This window comes from Talpa occidentalis, unplaced genomic scaffold, assembly GCF_014898055.3.
Source record: "Talpa occidentalis isolate TD23 unplaced genomic scaffold, MPIMG_talOcc4v2.1 talOcc4.7, whole genome shotgun sequence".
Classification (NCBI taxonomy): domain Eukaryota; kingdom Metazoa; phylum Chordata; class Mammalia; order Eulipotyphla; family Talpidae; genus Talpa; species Talpa occidentalis.
Window position 1 is genome coordinate 85131006 of NW_023605083.1, and position 24215 is coordinate 85155220.

At 51.6% G+C, this 24215-nt stretch overlaps 1 protein-coding gene across 5 annotated transcripts in view; it reads left to right on the forward strand.

The window, feature by feature from the left end:
* The window catches only part of ABR (ABR activator of RhoGEF and GTPase), a 178499-nt gene that overhangs the window by 131438 nt on the left and 22846 nt on the right, over positions 1 to 24215 (forward strand). For 4 of the 5 annotated variants that reach the window (XM_054689027.1, XM_037492050.2, XM_054689026.1 and 1 more), the window contains 6 exons: positions 1000 to 1122; positions 1467 to 1542; positions 2018 to 2122; positions 3032 to 3106; positions 5340 to 5437; positions 5816 to 5947. In XM_054689027.1, the coding sequence (XP_054545002.1) occupies positions 1000 to 1122; positions 1467 to 1542; positions 2018 to 2122; positions 3032 to 3106; positions 5340 to 5437; positions 5816 to 5947 (609 nt within the window). Of the gene's footprint in view, positions 1 to 999; positions 1123 to 1466; positions 1543 to 2017; positions 2123 to 3031; positions 3107 to 5339; positions 5438 to 5815; positions 5948 to 21416; positions 21760 to 24215 lie in introns of those variants that run through there. The other variant, XM_037492049.2, reaches the window with a different exon arrangement.

Here is a 24215-nt window from a genome sequence, read left to right on the forward strand (position 1 = left end):
TGGGATATCAAGCTGGCTATGGAGGCTGGAACTCAGTCAGGGGAAGCTAGGAATTGGGGTTTTATGCTGAAGAGTGTCTGAGGTCCTTAAGCAGGGTGTCTTGCAATTCCTGGGATTTAATTTATAGAGGTGACTGTGTGATGACATGGAGAGGCTAATGCCACTGAAAGAAGGTTTTTATTACAGTTTCCAAGAGTGGGGCATGCCCTACCCCAAGCAGGGCTATACAAGGAGGCACCAGGCTAAGGCAGGAGGTAGGAGAGCAGGGATAGCATTGCCTAGAGCCTGTGTTGTATTTTCTAAGAGAAAACAGCTCAGGACTGTCTAGTTTGAATAATGTTGGCAGGCTCTGGTCAATAGGGGTGGTTCTAGTTGTGTGTACCTGGCCCTGGGTGACAGCGCAGAGGGAGTATTGGCTTAGCCTGTAAGAATTACACAAAGCAGGCCTACCCAGTGGTGCAGCGGTTGAGCGCAGCACTGTGAAGCTGTCCACAGCCTCTGCAGTGCCAGTTCGATTCCCGACCAGCCAGGGAGATTCCCACATGGCGTGGCAGACCTCTCTTGTCTCGCGCGCTGCTCCCCTCAGCAGTGTACCTTGGCCCTTCTGCCTGTACTGCTCCCTGCTCTGTCTCTGGTGAATTCTCTCACCCTCCCACGCCTCTGGCCTGTACCCCAGTGCTTGTATAAATAAATAAATCTTTAAAAAAAAAGAATTACACAAAGCAGGAGGTTGTGGTATGGACTCAATTGGTGGTTTGCATTGTTTTGTATAGGAAAGGTATAACTCACAGAGGAGTCATTTATTATCTTAGGAATTAGCTTGCCCTGGGAGTTAGTTTTCTCCCTTACCAACTAAGCCCCCAAGATGTCAAAGCATCATAAAATGTAGAAAAAGAAAAAACATCATTAATACATAGGGGAATGTTGTGTTTAGAGCTGCTGAGTGAGAAGTGGAGGCTGAGTGTGAAGAAAACCATCTGTGTCCTCTGTCCTCTGCAGAAAGCCAACAAAGGACAGAGCCGGGCCATTGAGCGCCTGAAAAAGAAGATGTTTGAGAATGAGTTCTTGCTGCTGCTCAATTCCCCCACAATCCCTTTTCGGATTCACAATCGGAATGGAAAGGTCAGAAAGAGGGGGATGGGACAAAGAAAGCGACCTTCCTCTGCCCAGGGCTGTCCCCTCTCTGGCTCCCTCTGACCTGTGGGAATCAGGCCCCTACCTCCTAAGGAGGCTGCCACTGCTCCAGCGCCCATTCCCTCTCCCAACTGGTGTGCAGTCAGTGCCCTCTGCTGGCCATCATGGGCACTGCCAGTCCTGTCATCTAGCTTCCCAGGAAGCTTCCCTTTCCCGTTACCTCCTCCAAGCCTAAAGGGAGAGAGAAGGAACTTTGTTGGGAGCCCCAGGATCCAGCAATGTGCTTTACTTGCTTATGGTCACCTTACTGAATTACCATCTCCTCTCTTCAGAGCTACCTGTTCCTACTGTCCTCAGACTATGAGCGGTCAGAATGGAGAGAAGCAATTCAGAAACTACAGAAGAAGGGTAAAGTCAGCCCTGATGGTGTCCATGGAAATGATGGGACTTAGGCATTTCCAAGCACTTTCATGTCCAATATTTCCACTTTATCAGTATCACCTCTTATTACCCTAAGATTTGCCGGGGCAGGTGGTGCTTAATTGATGTTACTAATCATTTGAGGCCCAAATAATTTAAGTAATGTGCTTAAGGCATAGGATTAGTAGCAAAAGAATCAGACACAAAGCCCAGGGTAGTTCATCTTTCTCCCTTATTCTTGCTCTCTCTTACCACATACTTGAGCCTCTTCAGTTAGACTCTCCCACCTTACCCCCTTTAACAGCACCCAGTTCCCCTGTGAGTGCCTATGAGTCTTTACCTCTCTTCCAATGAGCAGCTCTACTCTTGAGCTAAACTTTTTTTCCTGCAGCAGCCCCCAAAAAAGAGCAGCAGGGCCTAGTAGACCAGTGATGAAATCCCCCTCTCTCGGCTTCTCCTGCAGACCTCCAGGCTTTTGTCCTGAGCTCAGTGGAGCTCCAGGTGCTCACGGGATCCTGTTTCAAACTTAGGACTGTACACAACATTCCTGTTACCAGCAATAAAGACGGTAAGATCTGGAACCCAAGATTGCCCCATTGGCAGGGTCAGGCCTCCAGGGCATTGCTGGGGTCTTCTACAAGTACCTAGCCAGACACTTGGCTGCAAATGGCTAATCTCTGCTCAACTGGTTCTGGGACAACTCTGTTGCCAGGTACTTGAATAAAGGGACTTCCCTCTACTGAGCTCCCAGATGGCCCCAACTCATCCCCAGCCCCCTCTGGCTTGAGAAAAGAATCTGGCACCTTGGTGCACTGGGATTATGTTAATATGAGTATGAGGTAGTCAGATAGTGAAAGCAACAGAGTAGAGGGGTTGGGGAGTAGATGATTAGTGCAGCATATGAGAAATAATGCCAGAAGTATCCAAGGGCCAGATCTTGGAAGGCCTAGAATGCCTAGAAAGGACCTCTATTGTCTGCTCTGTAAACTGAGGAATCCATGGGCGCTTTTGAGTAGAGATCAGTGGTGACTGGGGCTGAAGGCAAGCTTTTCTCAACATATGGACAGCATCTGCCCCTCGTGCCCCAGCAGGGGTCAGAGCTGATCTATCTCTGTTAGCAGAGTGACTTATATTGCTTAACTTCTACTTTTCAAGGCTAGACTGAGGAGGGAAGCCATGGGCTAGGCAGGACTCAGAGTGGGAGGGAAAGTGCCCAGGATAATGGTAGGAAATCCCTGGCCCAGGAGGGTAGCTCTGGAATGGCCTCCCAGGCTGCCTGGAAGGAGAAAGAGCAACAATAGCTCACATTCCCTGGAAGCTGAGAGTTTTGGAAACTTCTTTATCCAGCCACTAGGTGGTGCTGTCAAACTAGGGCTCAGACTGTCTCATACTCTGCCAGCCAGGAGTCTGGGGTGGAGAAGGTGAAGCAGAGGAATCACTCACCACCCTCTACCTTGAAATCTTTTCTTTCTTACAGATGATGAGTCTCCAGGACTGTACGGCTTCCTCCATGTCATCGTCCACTCTGCCAAGGGGTTTAAGCAGTCAGCCAGTAAGTGTGCCCTGACCACTGGCTCGAGGCTGAGACTGGGTGGACCATTGTTCATCTTTTCACAGAAAATGCCTATGGACCCACTGCATGGGGCTTCTCATGTCCCACCTGCTCTGCTCTGGTCTTCTCAAGCTGGCCCTGCCAGCTGCCTTGAGATGTAGGGCATTTCCCCAAGACCCATTCTACTCCACCCCCACCCCAGGTTTCTGAAATCCTAGATTCCAGTTACAAGCTGTGTGACCTTGGACAAGTACTCTTCACTGAGCCTCAGCTTCTTTCTCCATTAAAGCACTCTCATGCTTGTTAATACTGATCTAAGATCAGGATAAAACATGAACCTGTATGCACAGCACCAAACACACTCACATACCCATCTCCCCCCTTTCTTTATCACCATCCACTAAATCTGTGCAATTCTTTGTTTGTTTTTTTTTTGTTTGTTTGTTTGTTTTATTTTTTGTTTTTTGTGGGACCCTCGCCTGCGGCCGGGGAACGAACTGGCGCTGCAGAGGCTGCGGGCAGCCTCGCAGCCCATCGCTCAACCGCTGTGCCACCAGGGGAGGCCCGAAATCTGTGCAATTCTTAATGTTTCACAAGTTACAATTACACTTTTTATGTAATTTTTCTCCCCATAGGAATTTGCAAGTCAGATAGTTACTAGGTTCTCCCATTTGCTAGATGAGAGGACTGAGAGGTTCTCCCGTTTGCTAAATAAAAGATTTAACCTCACACAGGATCAGAGACCCAGGGCTCCCAGCTCTTCTTCTCTCAGCCTGCACATTCCCACTCTTTCTCCCTGGCAGCGAAATCTGCCCTTTGCCTCTCTCCTAGTGCACCACAGAGGTTTTGCCATTGGCCCACAAACAGCCATTCAAAAAACATTTACTGTGAAACATGAGCTCTTAGAGTAAACGGGCCTCTCCTTTCTGTGCTCCCATCACCCCAGGGCAAACCACCTGTCATCCTGTTTTGTCATTTAAAATCTGCCTCTCCCATGGTGAATTCTTTAAAGGGAGGAACCTGTGTCCTTTATCGTTGGATGAATAGGAACCTACAAATGCTGAGTGAAATAGTTGATTCCCAGACATCTGCTGTGTGCCTGAGCACCTTAGTAGGTGCTGGAGAAAAGCAGGACATCATCCAGGGGTGGGCAGTACTCGCCTGTTCAGAGCCTCTCTTATCTCCTTAGAAAGCCCTGGCATCCCTCTGTGCTCACTGACATCATTTCTATTTTACTCATGAACAAAGCTGGGACCCAGAAGGCCAAGGAACTTTCCCAGGGTCAGCAGGTAGTGGAGAGGAATTCATATCTTCTGACACCAAAGTCCAAGGCCTGTTCTTGGTACCAAGGGTATACCAGTGACTAAGAAAATAAGACTTCTGCCTGCGTGGTGCTGCTGGTGTAGCGCCAGCAGTGAGACAAAAAGACAGACAACTTCAGTTAAAGTCAAGTGCTATGAAGAAAACAACAAAAAGCCAAATATGAGCAGGCATTTTTGTTGTCATTATGACTGTCACTCCAGGTTTTCAGCACACAGGCCAAATGGCCCTCTGGAGACTCCCACCTCAAATGCCAGTGACATCCTCTTGAACCTGGGATCACAAGAAGGGGGAGGGCGGGAGCGGCTCCTTTAGTCAACATGGTGAGTGAAGACCTGGCTTGAGGCCTCAGTGATGAGGCAGCCAAGCAAAGATCAGGGGTGAAGAGACTACAAGGGCCTAAGATGTGAGCAGCAAGGGGAGAGGATGGCGAAAGAGGCAGGCAGCGCAGAGCCATCTAAGAAGAGGATAAAGAAGTGGGGAGGGGGCCTCCCTGGTGGCGCAAGGGGTTAAAACACAACCTATGAAGCGATCCTCAGCCACTGCAGCACAAGTTCGATCCCTGGCCAGCAGATGGCGCAGCAGACCTCTCCTGTCTCACCCGCTGCTCCCCTCAGCAGTGTATTTCAGTTGATCTGCCTGTTCTGCTCCCCACTCTGTCTCTGGTGAATCCTCTCACCCCTGCACCTCTGGCCTGTACCCCAGTTCTTGTATGCTTAAATAAATAAATCTTTAAAAAAAAAAAAGAAGTGGGGAGGGACCAGATCCCCTAGGGCTGTGGGGAACACACCAAGTGCTCCCTGAGGGATATTGGGACAGATGCCTCCTTATCCCCTTTTTCCTTCCTGATCCCACCAGCCCCAATTTGGGCCACAGACCTCACTCAGCCTATCTCTGCCTGTCCTCTCTGTAGACCTGTACTGTACCCTGGAGGTGGATTCCTTCGGCTATTTTGTCAGCAAAGCCAAAACCAGGGTTTTCCGGGACACGACAGAGCCCAAGTGGGATGAGGTAAGTGAAGGATCCCCGCAGGGACCCCTTAACTGAGCACCAACCATGCCCACCCTGGTCCCTGAGCTTATGTCCTGTTGGCCGGGCATGGCCAGGCCTGTTGGTTGGACCAGCTCCGTCCCTTCTGCCCCGGACATCCTACTCCCTCCTCAACTGGTTTCTGATCTGGGTATTGTTCAGACATGGCATTCAGTTCAGGACCCAAACTCCACTTCATCAGTAATTTAGAGGCCTCTGGAGCTTCTCCATGCCTCATGAGGTAGTCTACAAGGATCCTCCTCACTCCAATCTCCCCCATGCAAAGTTAAGACCACACCTACCAGGAAGCCAAGCATCCCTGGTCCGGAGGTTCAGGACCCATATTGCATCTTTCCCCAGGAATTTGAGATTGAGCTGGAGGGCTCTCAGTCCCTGAGGATCCTGTGTTATGAGAAGTGCTATGACAAGACCAAGGTCAACAAAGACAATAACGAGATCGTGGACAAGATCATGGGCAAAGGGCAGATCCAGGTGAGCATCCAGGCGTAGCCCGGGCACCAAGGCGCAAGGCTCAAGGAGGCTGCTGGGGGTGGTGCCAGGTGGGAAGGAGGTCTTCTCACCTGACATCTTGGTTCAGATGCTTGGCTTTTTGTGACTTGGGTTCAAAGCTAGTTTGAGAAAAGTTCCTTAAGGTAGTGGTTTTCCTTGTTGGAGATGGTGTTGTCTCTATCAAGATATGTATGCCTGGATCCTTGGGCTTCCACACCCAAGGTAGGTCCTCCAAGCTCCTGCAAGATGTACTGAGGGATGACAACTCGCTTTGTTTTCATATCCCAGCTTAAGTCTACTGTTCCCTTTCCCAGGAACACCGTGTTGAGAAGGATTCTGAGGCTGCATCTCCAAGTGCTGTGTTTGCTAAGTAGTGTCTGCCATAGGAGAAGTGAGGCCCAGCATTGGCCATTTGACTAAAAGAGCTTTGCATCTGATTTGATTGCTTGGGGCTGCTGTCTGATTTGTTGGTTTGGTCGCTGGGCCTTATTCACCTGTGTCCAGAGCTCGTTGATGTAAGGTGGGGTCTGTATGTATTGGTAGAGGCAGATCAAGAGTCAGATCAAGAGTGTCAGCTGCGTTTCCTAGTACCCTCTTCTGTAGGGGTAATGGCCTTCTTGCAGCCTGTATTTCTGGGAATTCTGCCAGTTTTGAAGATAACTGTTAGCACCTTTTTTTTAAGATTTATTTTTTTATTTATGCATATAAGAGCTGGGGCATAGGCCAGAGGTGTGGGGTGGGAGGTGGGGGTGGGGGTTGGTGGTGGTGAGAGGATTCACCAGAGACAGAGTGGGGAGCAGAACAGGCAGATCTAGTGAAATACAATGCTGAGGGGAGCAGTGGGTGAGAAAGGAGAGGTCCATTGCTCCATGTGGGTTCCATGTGGGTCCCCTGACCGGGGATCGAATTTAATGGTGCAGTGGCTGTGGACAGCCTCATGGCACCAAGACAGACTCAACTTCTTGCACCATCAGGGAGGCCCTATTCACTTAATTATTGAGAGTATGCTAGCTTGGGCAAGCATGAAGCTGTACACACTCCATCTGGCACCTTGCAACTCAAGTGGCCTGGTTTGGGGGTGACCATGGAAAGGAGATAGTAACTGGCATGCACTGGGATTGAGCCATAGTCATTAGGAGCCCTAAGGATTGCCCTAGACATGATCTGAATTAGGGAGCTGAATGACACATTTTCACAGAAAGCATTTGTTCTTTTTGGTAGCATTGCCCCTTGGGGCCCTCTGTGGGCCTCCTGTTCTCCCACCCTGTCTCAGGCTGCAGTATTTGAACAGGGGAGATGGCACTATTCAGCTGGGGGCCTGCTGTGCCTCATGTCACCCCATGTTCCTGAATACCTCCCTTCCTACCACAGTGGGACTTGCACCCTGCTTCCAGCACTGTTGCCTGGGAGATGGTGCTGCTAGGTAACCACAGCCAGTCCTTCATTATTTAGGAAATGGGGGCTAATGAGAGAGAGAAAGAGCTCTCTGCATTCAGTTCCTGGAACCTACTTTCCAGGGATAAGAAGTAGAACCCACATCCTTGGGTTGGGCCAGAGGAACAGGCAGGGAAAGGGTTCTGGGCTGGCCTGTCCAGCCCCAGGAGAGAGCCAGCCAAGAAACGTGGCTGGCTTCCAGCACGCTCTGGGCCATTGGCGGCTGCGGAATGGAAGAGTTCAGAAGGTGTCCAGGGCCGCCCACTCAGTGAGCCCTGGGCCCTGACCCTTCCAGAAGACAGATTCCAGGACTCAGTGGCATCATCCCCACCTGGACTCCCAGCCCTTTTCTTTCCTCCTTCGATCTTCTGTCAGCTGCACAAACCCCCATGGGAAACACACCATAAATCATTCCATCTTGGAGACAGGAGCAGATGGAGGCAGTGGGGGAGGGGGAGGAAGCCAGGTTATGTTTGGCAAAGCAGAAAGCACAGTCTGGTAAGGAAAATGTTTCTGTGTTTAAGCTTCGAGGAATGTTAAATGCCTGGGAGTTGATGTTAAAAAAAAAAAACAATCCTTCCTGCTGCCAGCTGACCTGGGCCTGTGAGCGGGTAGTTCAGAGCCAGCATCCTCTGGAGGGCTTGGAAATACCCCAACCCTCAACTCCCAGGGCACAGCCTTGGCCTCAGCTGGGGGGCTATATTACTTCTTACGGACTAGAAAGGAGGGGAGGGGTGTCCCCAGCAGTGGTGTGCTGGGCCTCCAAAAATCCCACTTGCCTGTGACTGCCCTCAGGGCCACTAAGGATGTCCAGGCTGGGTGGAGAGCCTGCACTGAACCATTCCCATGTGGCCAGATCCCATGGAGCCGCAGAACGGTCTGTTCCCACAGCTGCCCCCACCTCCTTTCCTGCCACATGTCCAAGAAAAGGAATTGGCACCAGCTTCTAGCACTGGTTCTGCTCCCCTTTAGCAGGCACGAGGATGGAATGAAGGCCTCACTATAGGGTTGAGTCCCTGGGATATCTGGGTGGCCTGAAGAAAAGGCAGGGAGAAGAGGCACCACCTCTCTTGACCCTCACTCTTATCTAAGCCTTTCTTTTGCTCAGCCCATCCAGAAAACAATAAGAGACCCCACTTCCTCAGCCCCAGGAGTTTGCTGCAAAACGAGTTTTTCTCTGGGTTTTCCTGAGGTGGTAGGAGGCAGGGAATATGGAGGGGCAACTGAGGGTGGGGATGTGGTCAACATTTAGTGACAGACAAATGGCAGTGCTAATCACCAACCTGAGTGTCCAGCACCTGGGCACTTGGAGGCCTATTCCCAAATGTTACCTCGTTCACCCTTGCAACAAGGAAAGTGCCTATCATGTCCTCCCCATTTCTCAGAGGAGGACTCTGCAGGGAAGGTCATGCTGTCTCCTCTGCTGTGTCCCTGTGCCCCAGGCCTTTGTTGGGGAGTCTCCCAGGCTGGCTGGAGGACACTCGCATGGCTCATGACCTGGAGAAGGGGCTGTAGCATCCACTTTGTGACATAAGATGAGCCTAGGCCTTCCTTATTCTGGATTCCTCTTACCTCTGGGCAGGGGCCATTTCTGCCTGGTATACCTGGAGGGAAATAGAATAAGCATGCATGGAAAAGAGGTGGGGTGGGGCAGGGGATGCTTACTGTGCAGTGTGCCCAGCATGGTACTGCTCCTCGGAGGGGCATAAGGGACTCTCCTCAGGGAATCTATTGCCAGATTGGAAAGACAGGTATATCAGTATCCTCCAAGACACCAGAGAACAAGGCAAGATGCCAATAATGATAAAGATGACATCAGAAAGCTAACTGTGAGCCCCACGTGGGGCTAATGCTTACAGCTGTTATCACAGGGTATCATCACAGGACCCTTTGGGGCAGAAGTGTCATCACAATTTTAAAGATGAGAAAACTGAGGTTCAGTAACCTGTGCAGGGCCAGGCAGCCAGGTTGGGAGAGCCAGGCCCTGAGGCAGGCTGGAACCAGAGCAAGTGCGTTGCCCTCTGTAGGTCCTCCCCCTGTTCCACAGGTAATGCCATAGAAACTTGTGCATGAGAATTCAAAGAAAAAGAAATCATGGTGGGAGTTAGGAGGCTTCCAGGAGGAGGTAGAGCCAGAGGGATTTGACATCTCCAGGCTTTTTAAAATCCAAAAGCAATGTTTCTATTAGAAAGAAAATTGTAATGATAGGAAAGAGGCTTGAAACAAAATCACAGATCTCCCTTCCTCAGGTATATACGTTTTCATAGTTTTAATCACAGTGTGTATTTTGTAATTTTTCTTTTTTCATGTAATATCATCACAGACCCCCTTTTTTCAAGGCCTGTATGTAGTCTTTATAATTACCTTTTTTTATACATTGTAAAAAGTACTTTCTATGTATTTTATAAAAACCATTTTATATAATGGCCAAGTCATTAATTGCCATTTTAGGACTGTGTTGTTCTGGCAAGGTGGGTGGGCTCTGGGGCAGCAGAAATGAGTGGGGTGGGCACATGGGAGAAAAGGCTGCATGTCCGAGGGCAGGGAGGCAGGAATGTGCGGGGAGTATCCCAGGAAATGAAGGCGTCTGCCTGTCCTGAGCAGGAGGGTTTGTGAGCAATGCAAGAAGGAATTAATAAGAGACTCAGTAGAGCTTTAGAACAAAAGGAATCCTAAACGGCATTAAATCCAGGGGCTAGGGGGGTGGGAGGTCGTTGGGAAGTAGGAGAAAGGGAAACTGAGACCAGAAAGGGTGAATGATATAGCCACAGTCACATAGCTCATTAAATGGTTAACTACTGGACAGTGAGTGAATGAAAAAGTTCATAGATAGGGTGGGGGCAGATTTGGATGTCAGCATGTGACTCTTAAGCGCCTGTTCTTTGTCACTGCAAATTTAATGGAAGATCCTACCAGCTTCGTGCACTTCTTGTCTTCCAGACTCAGGAATCCGCCTTTTCTTACCCAGCCCTAAGACACCATTACCTCCAGATTCTCCATCCAGGCCACCCCCCACTGCCTCCTTTGCAGCCCAGGCAACAGCTGAACCCAAAGGCCCCCTTAATCTGCCTGGGCCTCCTGGCCCCTGGGGATTCCCATATGTTTATCCCAGTCTATTTCCAACCATGCTGCTCCAGGCTCCAGATGTGCTGTCCCCAACTGGGACCTACCCACTGACTGATTAACATATTCCCAGGGTCCAGTCCTTGTTGGCTGGCTGGGCCAGAGGGGACAGCTCTCCCTGAGAACCCGACAGCCCAGTTCCTGCCACCGACTCTGGGCTAGAAGCTACCTAAGCCAGAGGAGCCCCTCCATGCCCTTTTCCATTCCAGCTCAGCCACAAGCCTAGAGGATAATACCCCCCGCCCTCCCCCAGTCAGGAGGCAGCTTCACTTCCCTATGAGCCAGCTGGGGCACAGGGGTATACAAGGGGCAGGGTTCCAGGCCAAGAAAGAAACTCCAGCTGACCCTATCCTTGGGTGGTAGAAAACCCCCTTCATCCCCTAGTGCAAAGTTCAGGCCTGATGGGATGCCTCATCTTCTGCCCTACCCTCTTCTGAAGCTTGGAGGCAGGGTCTGAAGGGAAAGGGTGTAATTTCTTTGACATTCTTGACCTGGCCGCTTGGAAGCTTGTGAGGGGTCAGAGCTATTATAAATGACACATAGGGAGATCTTGAAGGCCAGTCCCCTGCTCTCAGGCCTGGGAGTGCCCACAGAACCCAGAGCAGCAAATCTCACATCTAGCTGTCTCCGTGAAGCTTGGTGACACCATGTATAAGTCCATGTATATTGCTGCGCAGCCATCTCCACCATCCATCTCCAGAACTTTTTCATCTTTCAGCTGAAATATCATGTCCATTGACCCACTCCCCATTCCTCCTCTCCCCACCCAGCCCCTGACAACCACCATCCTATTTTCTATCTCAATGAATCTGACAACTCTAGGCTCTTCATAGAAATAGGATTGGGTAATACTTGTCCTCTTGTGACTCCTCTTGTGACTGGCTCTCTCCACTTACCATAACGTCCACAAGGTTGATCCACGCTGTAGCATGTGGCAGAACTTCATCCTTTTTGAAGGCTGAAAAATATCCCATCATACACATAGCCCACGTTTTGTTTATCCATTCACATATAGGACGTTTGAGTCGTTACCACCTTAGACCTTCTTACACTTGAGTGAGACAAAGAGCCTGGTCTCTGAGGATGGAGATTCCATGGCCTCCTTCTCTTTAGCTTCTCCCTACCTCTTTAGCCTCACCTCCAGTTGCTCATCTTGCTCTAGCTGTGACTAGAGAGCAGGACCCCAGCACTTTTGCCTCGCTCTAGCTATCCCACCTCTGCCTTCTCTCCCCCAAGTTAGGATTCCCTGTCTCCTGATTGTCAGGTCTCTTGTTTGCCCTCCCATCAGTCAGTGGTTTAAATTTATTGAGTCTGGAGTGCAGTTACCTGATGCTAAGAAGAACCCTAGACCGAGAGGCAGAGGCCAAGTCGTGGTCCCTGGAGCCCCGGGGCCTCCATTTCTTCATCTCTTACGTTGGGGTCATTGCAAATGGTCCTTGACTTACAAGTCTTCAGTTTAACAATGGTGCAAAAGTGATAGGGGTTTTGTAGAGACTGATGTGCTATGCTCGTGATGCTGAGCAGTGGTTAGGCACCACAGCCTATCAGCCTTTTCAACTTTCAGAATTTCCCACTAATGGTGGGTTTTTCTGCATGCCACCCCGTCTTAAGTCAAGGAAGATCCATATCCCCATTCTGCCTTCATCAACAGTTTTCTGTAAGGCTCTAAGGATGGAACGTACCTGAACCATCTGGGCAGAGCAGTCATGCAATCCCTCTTCCACTAGTTTCTTCCTCCATATCTGCTGAGTGAGCTCCCTCGAAGCAGCAGCACTGTGCTGTGGATACAAAGAATGGCCAGGATCTCACATGTAATAAAGAAAACAGACGAGAATTTTGATCATACAGCCAGTGTTGAAGGACTTTGAAGCCACACACAGCTCTGTTCAGAGCATAGCTTCTCATCATTTGGGAGAATAGGATAAGTTCCTTCCCTCTCTGAGACTCAGTTTCTTCACCTGTAAAATGGGCTCCAATGGGAGCTGAATGTGAATGTCCAGGAAGCCCTTGGCCCTGGTACAGTCAGTCCAGTCATGTCATGACGTCCCTGTACCACACTGACAGATCTAGGCACGCTGTCCCCTGCCTTCCTGCAGGGAGTCTGAGTGTTTCTTATCAAGCAGTCACACCCCACCACAGAGGCTGTCACCTGCAGGTGAACTCCTGTTTGGATGCTAGACAGGTGATATAGACCCAGCTTTGGTGAACCAACCTCAGAGCTGGTGGGGAGGTCAAGATTGACCTCAGCACCTGCTGGCCTGAGGTTTCTCTGCCATGACCCCAAGGCCGTGCAGCTTTGGCTCGTCCCTCTTGGAACAGCTCAGGCCAGAGTGCAGAGGGAGCGTGGAGCTGGGAACAAGGGATCATTGTCAGCCGGGAGCCATGTCTGGTTTCAATTACTCTGCCGAGCATGAGGAAATTTGGAGTGAGTGTGGGTCAGGACCCTGTAGGGTCCCATCCCAGTTCCCTCCCTCTGGCCCCCGAAGGGTCTGTTGTCCCTGTTTGACTCTGCCTGAGGGTCAAGCATGCCAGTTTCACATCTTTATTGCTGGGAGCCTGGGCTCTGAAGCATTGGCCTGGTTGACCCTGGAGCCCCTTCCAGGTCTGGTCTACTCTGGTTCTTTGTGGCTGGTACCCAGAGGTGCCTGTGTCATCCTGGTGGGATGACAGAGGGGCATAAACATGGATCCTGGATACCATCTCCCGTTTGTCCTTCAAGCTGCGTTGTCCCACAGCTGGGCCCCTGGAAGTGATCTGGTTTTGACTAGAAGGGGCAGGGTTGGTGGCTATGAGAAAGCCTTGGCCTATGGGGCAGGCCAGAGAGCTTTTCCCTTTCATTCTGCCACCCTAGCCCTGGCCTGGCACCTTACAGCCCTAGGCAGTTCCCTGCCCTGGTACACCAGAGTGGCTACACTGATTGGGGCTTTCCAGCCTCTCCTCCAGAAGACAGATCCCTTGCGCTGCCCCCAGCCTGGATGTGCACATCCACAAGCATCTAGAGTTCATCCTCTATATCTTTGTTGCTTGCTGCCATTAGGGATGCCCACGGGGAGCTCATCCCTTTGCCATCAGCACCACTGTGCCAACGCAGAGGCACATGGAACGGGAGAGGTTGAGCACCAGGACTGTCCTTCTGGGGCCTGTGACTAAAGTCATTGTCCTTCTTGGCCCAGCTGCCCCAGCTGTTGCAGACTCATTTGCTTTCCAGCACCCCACCTGCTGTCACTCTTCAAGGCAGGTCTGAGCGCTTCGACTATGCTCAGAGAGCGTGCAGCAGCCTGAGAAAGCCAGAGTCAGGATCCCAGGAAGAGCCCACCCTGCTGTCCTTTGGCTTCCCCAGACTGTAGCATGATCTCTTTCCTTGCCCCTGCTCAGCCACGTCCATCTCCCAGGTGTTCCTGATTTGGGGCGCCTGGACTCTGCCCTGTGGATTCGGGAGACAGGAAGCATCCAATAGTAAACAGATGGAGGCTGGAGTCTCCCACTCTCCCTCTTGCCCCATTTAGGAATGTCCCTTTGGCAGACAGGACTGGTGCCCACTCCCCAGCCTGCCTCTGAGAGGTAGGCAACAAGCAGAGAAGTTGATCTAAGAACCCTTGGGAACTGATTCATTCAGGCCCTGAGAACATACAACCTCCTGATAAACCAAAAGAGGGGTGCTCTCCTCTCAGCTCTGGGATTGGAGGAGTGGTATAGATTCTGATGCAAAAGACCTGAGTGTGAGCCCAGCTCCACTTTTAAGAGTGAGGTGGCCTTAAGTGACCTCTCTGAATGCTACCTCTGGAGTCTGGGTCAGTATTAAATGAGTCCTTGGAGCTTTCTGTACCTGGGGAACCACATGCTCAGTAATACTAACCTCCCCGCAAGCAGAGCCTACTACTTCACCCTCCAAACACACTGGTTGCTAGTGTGGACCCAATTTTGACTTTTCTCAGAACCTTTGAGGACTTAGCAGAATTGCCAGGGAACTCCCTAAGTGGGGGCTGAGGCTGGATGTGACTGCCGACAGGTGATGGCCAGTGGCCTCAAGCCTGTGGCCCTCCCAACTGCCAGGCCAGCTTTTGCCATGGTGCTGAGGAGTCTAACCCCCAGGGACTGCTCCCCAGAACTGGGATGGGAAAACCTGGGCACAGCTCTGTTCATACCCTTGGAGGCAAAAGCCAAGCTGTGCTGGATTTGAGGCCAAGGTGACCCCCAAAAAATAGCCCAACGGACTCTTTGAGATAAGCATTATCCCATTGTGCAGCTACTGAGCAAAACCCATGCCAGCAAAGCAGAAGCCCAGAGTTTTCCCAATGCAGAGAAGTAGTGATAAGACATAAGTTTCAGATCCAGAACTCTGACCTGGAAGTGTCCTTAAAAAGCCCCTAATCTCTCTGGCCTCCACATCTCTTCCGCCCTGAGGGAGAGCAAGGGCTGATGGCCCTCATCAGAACTGTCCTTCAAAATTGCTCTGTTCCCTCCCACAGAACTTAAGATTTGAACCATCCCCTTGAAAGTTGAATCAGGGGCTTCATTCTCTGCCTGCAAAGCTTGGGGATTACTAGAAGGAACCCCCAAGGCAGGGGATGGTGGATGAAGGCAGTGTAAGCAGGTAGGGTCCATATCCCTACTTCAGCTGCAGTTTTCTTCTGCTTTGATTGGGGAGGGTAGATTTTCACATAGGATTTCACTTGGTATTTTTTTTTTAAAAGCCAGAATTGGGGGTAATGTCCTCTGCTTAAAAAAACAAATCATTGATGACTCTTTGGTCCAAATTCCTGTTTTGACAGGTGTAGAGACTGAACCCAGAGAGGGAAAGTGGCTGCTAAATCCACAGTAACCAGGCAGGACTTGCACCATAGAGTCCCTGGCACTATCCTATGTTTGCTTGAAGCTCAAATTTGGGTGGGAAAGAGTTGCTAAATAAGAGAGAAAGAGACAAGCATAGGGCTCAGCAGACCCTGGCCTACTTTCAAACCCTCCTACCTGAGGCTGTTATGTCTTCATTGCCTGACCTGGGAGGATCCCTTGGGTGCTCTGCCCGCTGGCTGTGCTGGGGGACCCTGGCCACAGCACATCCTTCCTGTGAGTAGGGGCAGGCAAGTGGCCAAGTGGGGTCAGGGTATTGGTCTGGCCTTTAACTATGTCAGGAAGCCATGGATAGGCTTGTGGGGAGTGTGCTCTGCCTACTTTGTCCCTGGGTTTTCTTTTAGATAAGCGAGATGTTCCCAAAGGCTCAAGTGGATTTTCCATCCTTTTTCATGACCAAATATGCCTTAAGAATCACTAGGGGTTGCCGGGGGTGCCCCGCCACCAGGGCATTTCTGTAGTGAACACACTCCTGGACTCTCAGCTTTGCCAGCCCACATAGAGCACTCTGGAGATGCCCCTGAGGGGGTCAGGCAGTGGGAAGAGGGGCTGTGTGGGAAAGAGCACATGCTTTGCATGGTCCATGAATAGACTCAGGCCTTTGGGGGAGATAGATCCTATTGCATCTTGGACAGGCTTGGCTGGGCTGTGAGACAACTAACTTCTAATCCTGGCTTTCCTGTCCTAACACCTCACCCACCTTAAATCTTGAGCCCACCCTGGAGCCTGATCCCTTACCTCACCCTGCGTATCCATCTATAGCCACCCATAGCATTTATCTACAGAGCTGAACTTCCAGAGCTTAGAGAACTGCAACCCCAGGCATGGCTGGTTAGCAGGCAGGGCCCAGACCGTGGGATTTCTGGCCTGAATGTCTGAAAGAGCCTCCAGTTGATGGCCAGTTATCTCCCTATAGGAATGGGTCAGTGGTGGGGTGGCCAGGGCTCAGTTAAGCTGTGACAATGTCCTTCCTGCCTGGCATGTGGTGTGCATATCTATTGAATGATGAGTGAATGAGTAAATGAATGAAAATGTAGCATCTAGGCTCAACTCTGCCATTACCAGTTCCATGACTTTGAGCAAAGTGTTCCCATCCCTGGGCTAGTGCAGGCCTTGGCCATGGCAGATATTCAGAAATATGGGATGGGTAGATAGGAAACATAAATGGGTCTCACTTTCTCATTCTGTGAAGAGCTCTGCCCTTTAGTGTGCAAGTTTTGGTGAGGGTAGGCCCAGAAAAAGGACAGAATGCACATTAGGAATATAGGGATTATGGAGCCCTTAATCTTAAGGGGACTTTCTCATCCCATTTCTCACAGTTCTCCTGTGGCGTGCCACCCTCCATGCCTGCATGCACACCCTCTTCAATCATCCCAGCATCCTGGCTCCCATGCATTGTCTGATCTGCTGGCTTTCTCACGGCCTGGACTCCTGTGCCCATCTGAGCAGGAACCTGCAGGCTTCTTTTCTGCAGCCCTGGCAGCCTCACTACTTGCTCATGACTACCGCCTTGCCCCCTAGCTTTGCTCCTTTGGGATCTGCTCCATACTGCTCTCCTGTGGGGCTGAGAAGGGGCATTTTTTGCAGACTCTGACCCCATCCCTCAGAATCTCCTCAGCACCACCCCAGGCTCCCATGAGGCTCCCAGCCCCAGTGCCCAGGACTCTCTAGGTAATCAGATGGCCTCTTCTCTCACTCCTTGATTCCAGGCTGTCCTCAATGGGCTACTTACGGCTTTGGTCTAGCTGGCTGCTCAGAAACTCCCTTTTCTGCCTTAGAGTCATTTGACTAGAAGACAGGGAATTGGGGTTCTTGTCTGGGATGAAAGTCATTCCAGTGGGAGAAGGGAGGTCACTTCAGACAAGTGGTAGCATCATCCCAAGGTTCTGAGAAAGAACCTTCTTCACAGAACCTTGTTCACAGGCTGGAGGAATTGCCTGGAAGCTGCCCCACCCCCAGTTGTCACCAAAGCAGCACCAATGGCGATCCCTGCCTCTCCCTCCCACACAACTCAGGCTGCATCTATTCCCTGTTGACCTTTTTCATCTTCAGTGATGCCACTACTGATTACTTTAACCTGATTTTGCCTCAATCACAATTGTGTTTGATGGCTGATCCCAGCCACCTATATATATATATATATATATATACCCCTCCCTAAGTATAACTGGGGGTCCTACCTTGCATCTCCCTAGGGACAGCCCCTTATTCCCTGGCAGAGAGTCTGGGGAGGGTATGAGGGAGGATAGGACAGTTTACTAGGAATGTTTTTAATTCCAAAGTCAGCAACATCTGTTCCAGTGGGCCTCGCCGCCCAGGCTCTGTTTATCCAGCCAAGAGGCCCATGTACTTCCTCAGAGGCAGGTTCTGCCAGGTGTTGCTGGGTGAAAGGGATGGACAGGGTGGAAAGGAGTGCAGTCCTTCCTGGGTGACCAGGACAGCCTGAGGCTAGCCCATCCGCCAAAGATGAGGAAGAAACCAGAATTCAGACTGTTGCTTTTGAAGAATCTGGTGGGAATGTGTGTTGCACAGGCCCCCTCCCCTCCCCCATCCTGCAGCCTGCTCCTAGACCAGACCATTGATTCCAGGAAGGAGTGACTCAGGCTTGGGGAAAAGAAGGCAAATCTGTGCTGTCCCCAGAGAGAGCCCCCAGCCCACAGGGAAGAAGAGAAAGATGAGCATCTCAAGGGAAGAGCCTCCCAACTGGGCTGCCCATCTGCTAAGGCGCTTATGTCACCATGGAGACTAGTTGGCAGCCTTTCATCCAATCAGAGCTTGCTTTACCCAGACAGGTGTTGAGCCTGGAGTTCCTAAGGCAGACAAGCTTAGGGCTTTGGGAACAGGATCTACACTGCCCTCCCCCTCCCACACACCCGTGGGCAGGCAGATTGGGGGGAAGTGCACGCTGTGCACAGCATTCCCCCAAACTGCACCCTGTGGCATGTGACCTATTTAGAGGGACAAGAACCTTAGAAAGCCAGTGAGGGGTCAGTTCTGAAGTTAGCCAGCCAGTGGTGCCAAGCACTGACCATGTGTGGTAAGCAATTATAATAGGCACCTTACTGGCCAGTTACACAACCAGCAATTACACTTTAGCTGAGGGATGCAGACAAAAGCCAGGGTGATGACTTTTTTCCACAGTTATTAGGGCCCTTTGCCAACCCCTCCTCCAGGAAGCCTTCCCTGCTTGCCTTTGACCAGATATGGTCTCTTATTTCTCTTGGCTTTTTTTTTTTTTTTTTCTCTTTTTTTTCTCTTGGCTTTTATGGTACTTTCTCTGTGCTATTCTTGGGATGTAAGACTAGGTTTCTTTTCTTCTTTTTTATTTTAGATTTTTTTTTTTAATTTTTTTTAAGATTTATTTATTTATTTATACAAGCACTGGGTAGAGTCAGAAGCGCGGGAGGGTGAGAGAATTCACCAGAGCCAGAGCGGAGAGCAGAACAGGCAGAATGATGAAATACACTGCTGAGGGGAGCAGCGGGCGGCAGGAGAGGTCTGTGCGCCATGTGGGACCCTCGCAGGTGGCCAGGGATTGAACTGGCGCTGCAGAGGCTGCAGGCAGCTTCGCAACCCAGCGCTCAACTGCTGTGCCACCAGGGAGACCCTATTTTAGATTTTAAAAGCTTTTATTTGAATAATACATAATAGATTCACAAAAAAATGGGGAAAAATTTATTGGGAAACGATTAGGTTTCTTGAGGACAAAGACAATGCTCTGTCCACCTGGCTATGCTATGTGGTAGGTGCACCATTAATGTGTGAGATACCAGAACTAAATCTGCTTCTAGGGTTCAGCGTTGTTGTCGAGCCCAGGCTTTTGATTCATCTCTAATTCCTTAGCCCTGCCCCAGGGTTATGCAGATAGCCAGGCCCTCCCTCCATCAGCACCTTTTGAATCAAATGAATGGGATAAAAAAGAGGACTGCAGGAAGGAGCAAAAAGCCTTCCTGGAGAAATGGGTTTCGTGGCAGTGCGGCAAGAAAGCTGCCTGACCCTTCACAGGACTGAGAAAGACTCTCTTCAGAGGTGACACCCAGCCTCCTTGGGAGAGTAAGATGAGGGATAGAGTGAGAAAAGTGTCTCAGGCCTCTGCTGGGCAAGGAGGTATGTCTCTACCCCTCCCCATGGGATGCTGGATGCTGTGTGGACCCTTCTAGCTACAGTGACTTGGGCAACTTTGGCTGAGGAGTGAGGAGGCTCTGTGCAGCCCTGGCAGCCCAGCCCTGTCTGCACATGCAGAGGGGAGTGTAAAGTGTGGGGCCCTGGAATTGAGGGGCTAGCCTGGCCATCCTGTAGACAGCCAGGAGTGCCCAGGACCTCACCTTCACCAACCAGGTAGAGGCAGTGCAGGGCCAGAGCCTCCATTGGGAATAGCACAGAGGTGCGGTCAGCCAGCCCTCTCTCTCTGTTGATGGACCAGCACAACCCTAGGCAAGTTGTTCAACTTCTTTATTGTCTCATTTTCCTCAAGTGGAAAATGGGGGTGCTAGTACTTACTTCATAAGGTTGGGGGAACATGTGGAGGATTGGTGTGGTGCCTGTCATATAGTAAAACCTCAATAAAGAGCACCTCTTGGCTATCTCTGCAATAAAATCGTCCCTTTCTCAAAAAACCACTGGGGGCTCTGATTTAAACCCCAATACCTATATGCTGGTTGAGTCCCAGCAAGCCCATTCAGGCACCAGGGGTTGCTTCTGTATCTTGACCCACCTGCTCTGGGCTAAACCTAGAAATATCCAGACCCAGATCTTTTTCCTGAATTCAAAGACCAACCAACTTTAGCAAGGTCCAGAGGCTGTGAACACTGGATGAGACCTGTCACTGCCCAGCTGCATGACCTCAGATGAGGACTCCCCGACCCCCGGCTCCAGTTCTCACCATTCTAAAACAGGGACAGTAACACCACCATCACAAAAATTGTGAGGCTTCAGTGCAATGGGATATTTAAAAACCCCTTGTGTGGGAACTGGTTCATGGTTGGCGTTATGAAAATAATTTGTTTCCTTGCCTGTCTTGTGCCTGGGTAGGTGTGATGTCCTGGACACCTCTGGGCTTTGTCATCCAGACCTTTCTCTTTCCTCCAAGTGCCATACCCTAATTTGTACTTTACTTTGCAAATTGATTCACTTCTTACTCTGGTTACAACTTTTATTTAAAAAATTCTTTCTTCTCTATTGTCCTGTTGCTTGTGGGCATCCTCTGCTCCTGAAGCATAAACCTTTTTTGGGTCTTCTGGTGAGGTATGTGGGGCTGGCACCTCTTAGTGGACCCCTATGGCCAGTGTCATCCTTGGCTTTAGCTCATGTTGCAGATTCCTCTGGGGCCTGCTGAAGCCACTAGAGAGGCCCCACTAGGGATCTTCACTCTTTACATTCCCACAAGAGGAGGCTTGTAAGTGCCAGTCCACATGTGTCTGGCCCTGTCACCAAGTTGGCTGGGAGAGAGGTGCCTTGGGGCAGGAGTTGGGGGTAGGGAAGTAGGACTCCAGGACAGCAGCAGTCCTTTGCCAGGACCTCCCGCAGCTGTTGATGGTGGGATTCCAGCTCCTGTCCCTGAGCCCGGACTCATTTGGTTTCCCCCAAGCCTCCCTCAGATATCCCAGGCCACCATGGAGAAGCCCAGTGGTGAAAGGGTTAACTAGAAATCTAGAGGGGAAAGGACTGGATTGTATTTAGCTGTGTGTCAAACTTTATTTAGTAGGGGCTAGAGGGAGGGCCTCCTGGGCGGCTAAGGAGGAGCCCCTGCCTGCCAAGAGTTAAAACCCGGAGGTTGGGTTTTTTTGGAGGGGGTAGCCTCCAGCACCTCCTTTTGAGTCACTTCCTCCGGTGGGGGCAGAGTGGGGTGGGCCCCCTGTGCGCTGCCTTGGGCCGGCTGTGTCGCAGGCACTCGGCTGTCCGGCCAGCTAACAGCCGGCTGGAGGAGAGGGCCATAGCCGCAGGAGGTGCAGGAGGTGCCGGGCTGGGGCGCCCCTCCTCTGGGCGGGCGGCAGTCTCGGGGGAGGGAGGGCTGCAGAGGGGAGGAGGAAAGCAGAGCTTCGCACTATGCGCTTCCCTGTCTGGCTCCAGTAACAGCCAGGACGACTCCAGGCTGGGCGCTCGTCAACGCCGCCTCTCTGGCCACTGGCTCCAGCTGAATCCCTCCACCAGTGCTGCCGGTGCCCCTAGCGCATCCCGGAGCTGGCCCCAAAGGGTCACTGTCGGGGCAAGGCGCTGCCATCGGCATGACTGACGTCCTGCCCCAGCCCGACTGCAGCCTGAAAGCAGTGTGTGAGCCCCTGCAGCGCTGCTGCCTGGATCGGCTGGAGGACCCGGGGAGTAAGCGGCCCCCCAACACAGGAGCCCGGCTCTGGGGCCGGGTGCGCAGCAAGCTGCTCCGCCAAAAGGTGCTGCGGCTGGGGAGGGTGTTGGAGGGTGGGACAACGCGAATGGGCTGGAGGGGGAGCTGAGGACTGAGGATGGGCTGGGGGCTGTTGGGACCACTCTGCTCCCACCCTCTATCTCTGGAGCTCTGTTACAAGCGCCTGCCTGGGGAGTCCTAAAACAGGCTGGGGTCTGAGTGTGTGTCTGCTGGAAGTGGCCTTAATTTGATGCTTAATGCTGGTTGCTACCCACCCCCCAGGCTGCTTTCTTGCATCTGTCCCTGTCTCAGGAAAGGCGGGTGGGGGGTATAGCCTGTGGGAGAGGATTCTGCCTGGCTGCTTTCTGACTGTACTGGCAGGAATAAGTACAGATCAAGCAAGGAGGTCCTAGGTCTCAGTGCCCCCCCCCCATAGTGCCCAGCCCAAACCCCAGACGCCTACATCCAGTGGGCTTTGCTGGCTGTCCCTTTGCTGAGGGCCACTGGCAGAGGCACCTAACACCCCCCAGCCATCTGAGGTTTCTTTGTGCAGGGCTGTGGCATCATTCTCTACTAGAGAGAAAGGGGAGGGCTGTAGCAAGGTAGTGGAGCTGCTGAGTCTGGGGGCCATAGGCCACCTCTTCAAGGACCACCCAGATGACTGCAGGCTCAGTGCCAATGAGGCAGCAGACAACTCATTCAGTGTGCCAGGGGCTTCCTGACCCAGCAGGCAGCCCAGACCAAGCTGTGCCAGGGCAAACTGCCCATCCTGCTTGTAGCCCCTGACCTGAGTGGGGATTAAAATCTGAGATAGAAAGTGACTGTCCTGCAGCTGGGCAGGCGGCCTCAAGGCTGGCTTTGGGCCCTGGCATCCGGCATCCAAGGAAGAGCCAGACCCAGTGCCTAGCACACAGTAAGCGTTTGATAACTAGAGATGAAATTAATCTCCTAAGCACGATGTCACAGGGTGCCTGTCCTGGCCGGCAATCCAAGGTAACAATAAGGGAAGCTTTGGCCAGTCTGTGTGGTTGACAGGGATTTTCAGGCCCTCCTGTAGTTCAGAGGGGGCCATTTGTGCAAGTACTCAGTGCCAGCAAACGTAAGGATTCCTGGCACCTGACATGAGGAAGTGATCCTGGATCCTTGTCTAGTTTCATCCCCTGCCATTGAGACATACTTGACCTCCCAGGGTGACATCAGTCCTAGAAAGTGCTGGGCAGGGCAGCAACTTGAGCTGTCCTGCAGTGGCCCCTGTGTCACCTTCAGCCTCTCTGGGGACCAGGCCAGCAGAGCCTTGCTGGCCTCAGCTGCTACTAGAGCCCCTCTGTGCTGAGGCAGCTATCTGTACCCAGCAGTACAGAGCCATTCCCCACCCACCTCCCCCCACCCCCTACTCCCTTTCCCCAGCCCCTGCTGAGTTCAGCAGACACCAACCCAAAGCTCATCCTCTGTTCCCAAACCTCAAGGTTGGCAAGAAACTGACCCTGCGGGTTCCTGGCCTAGTTCCAGCCAGATAGAGCACTCTGATTTACCTGCCCATTTGGGGAGGTGCCTGGCAGGGAGGAGGCAATTTTAAACCCTGAAGTCCCAGACTTTCAGGGGTTTTTTTGTTTTGTTTTGTTTTGTTTTCTGTATATGTGTGACTGGGAAAACAAAGTAACCACCTTCATAATCCTTCAGCCAGTTTTGCCTCTGGTAGTTCTGTGTCTGGTGGTGCTTTCAGGGCAAGGATGGCAGGAGGCACTGGGCTGATGGGTGTCAGCAGAACTGCAGGGTGGCTCTGGCGCTAGGATGTTTTATGAACAGATCAAGCGAGGAGGTCCTAGGTCAGTGACTCCTGCTGTGTGACAGAGTATGTTGGTGCCCCAGATACAAGAGTCTGCACATGGGTGATAGAGGGACTTCCGTTCACCTTGCTGTGCCTGCCTTGCTATGCCCAGGCGCAGGGGGCGGGGGTCGAGCAGGAGGGCCTTTGGAGCCAGGCCCACTGTCTGCTTCTCTTCTGTCCCTAGCTGCATTAACCTACTTTTTTTCAGTGCAGCCGGCCACTGCCAGGATCAGGCAGCAGCTTAGGTGCTTAGCTAGAATGGGGCAAGGGTGTCAGGTACCATCCAGCCTGGCAGGAAGGGTTGCCTCATTAGCGCCTCATTTCTTAGCCTGGGACCAGCCACCTGTGGCCCTCCTGCTCCATCTAACTAATGTTCCTCACAGGCTGGAGGGGAGTGCATGAACCTCCATGTAGGGACCCCCGGTGATGGAACTAAAGAATCTGTTCGGATGGAAAAATCCCCTGGGTGGCTTTTGGTCTCAAGAATTTCCAGTTGCTGGAAGAGAGGATTCAGAGACCTCTCATGGGCTGTTTTTTGGGGTCCCAGGGGCTAAGAGGGCTTGGGGTTGTTTTGTCCCTAAGGAGAGATCTAGGGCTGAAGCCGTGTTTCCACCTCTCACTTGGCAGTTGCTTCGTTGTGCAAGCATTTAGCAGGGAAGACACGTGGTGCCGGG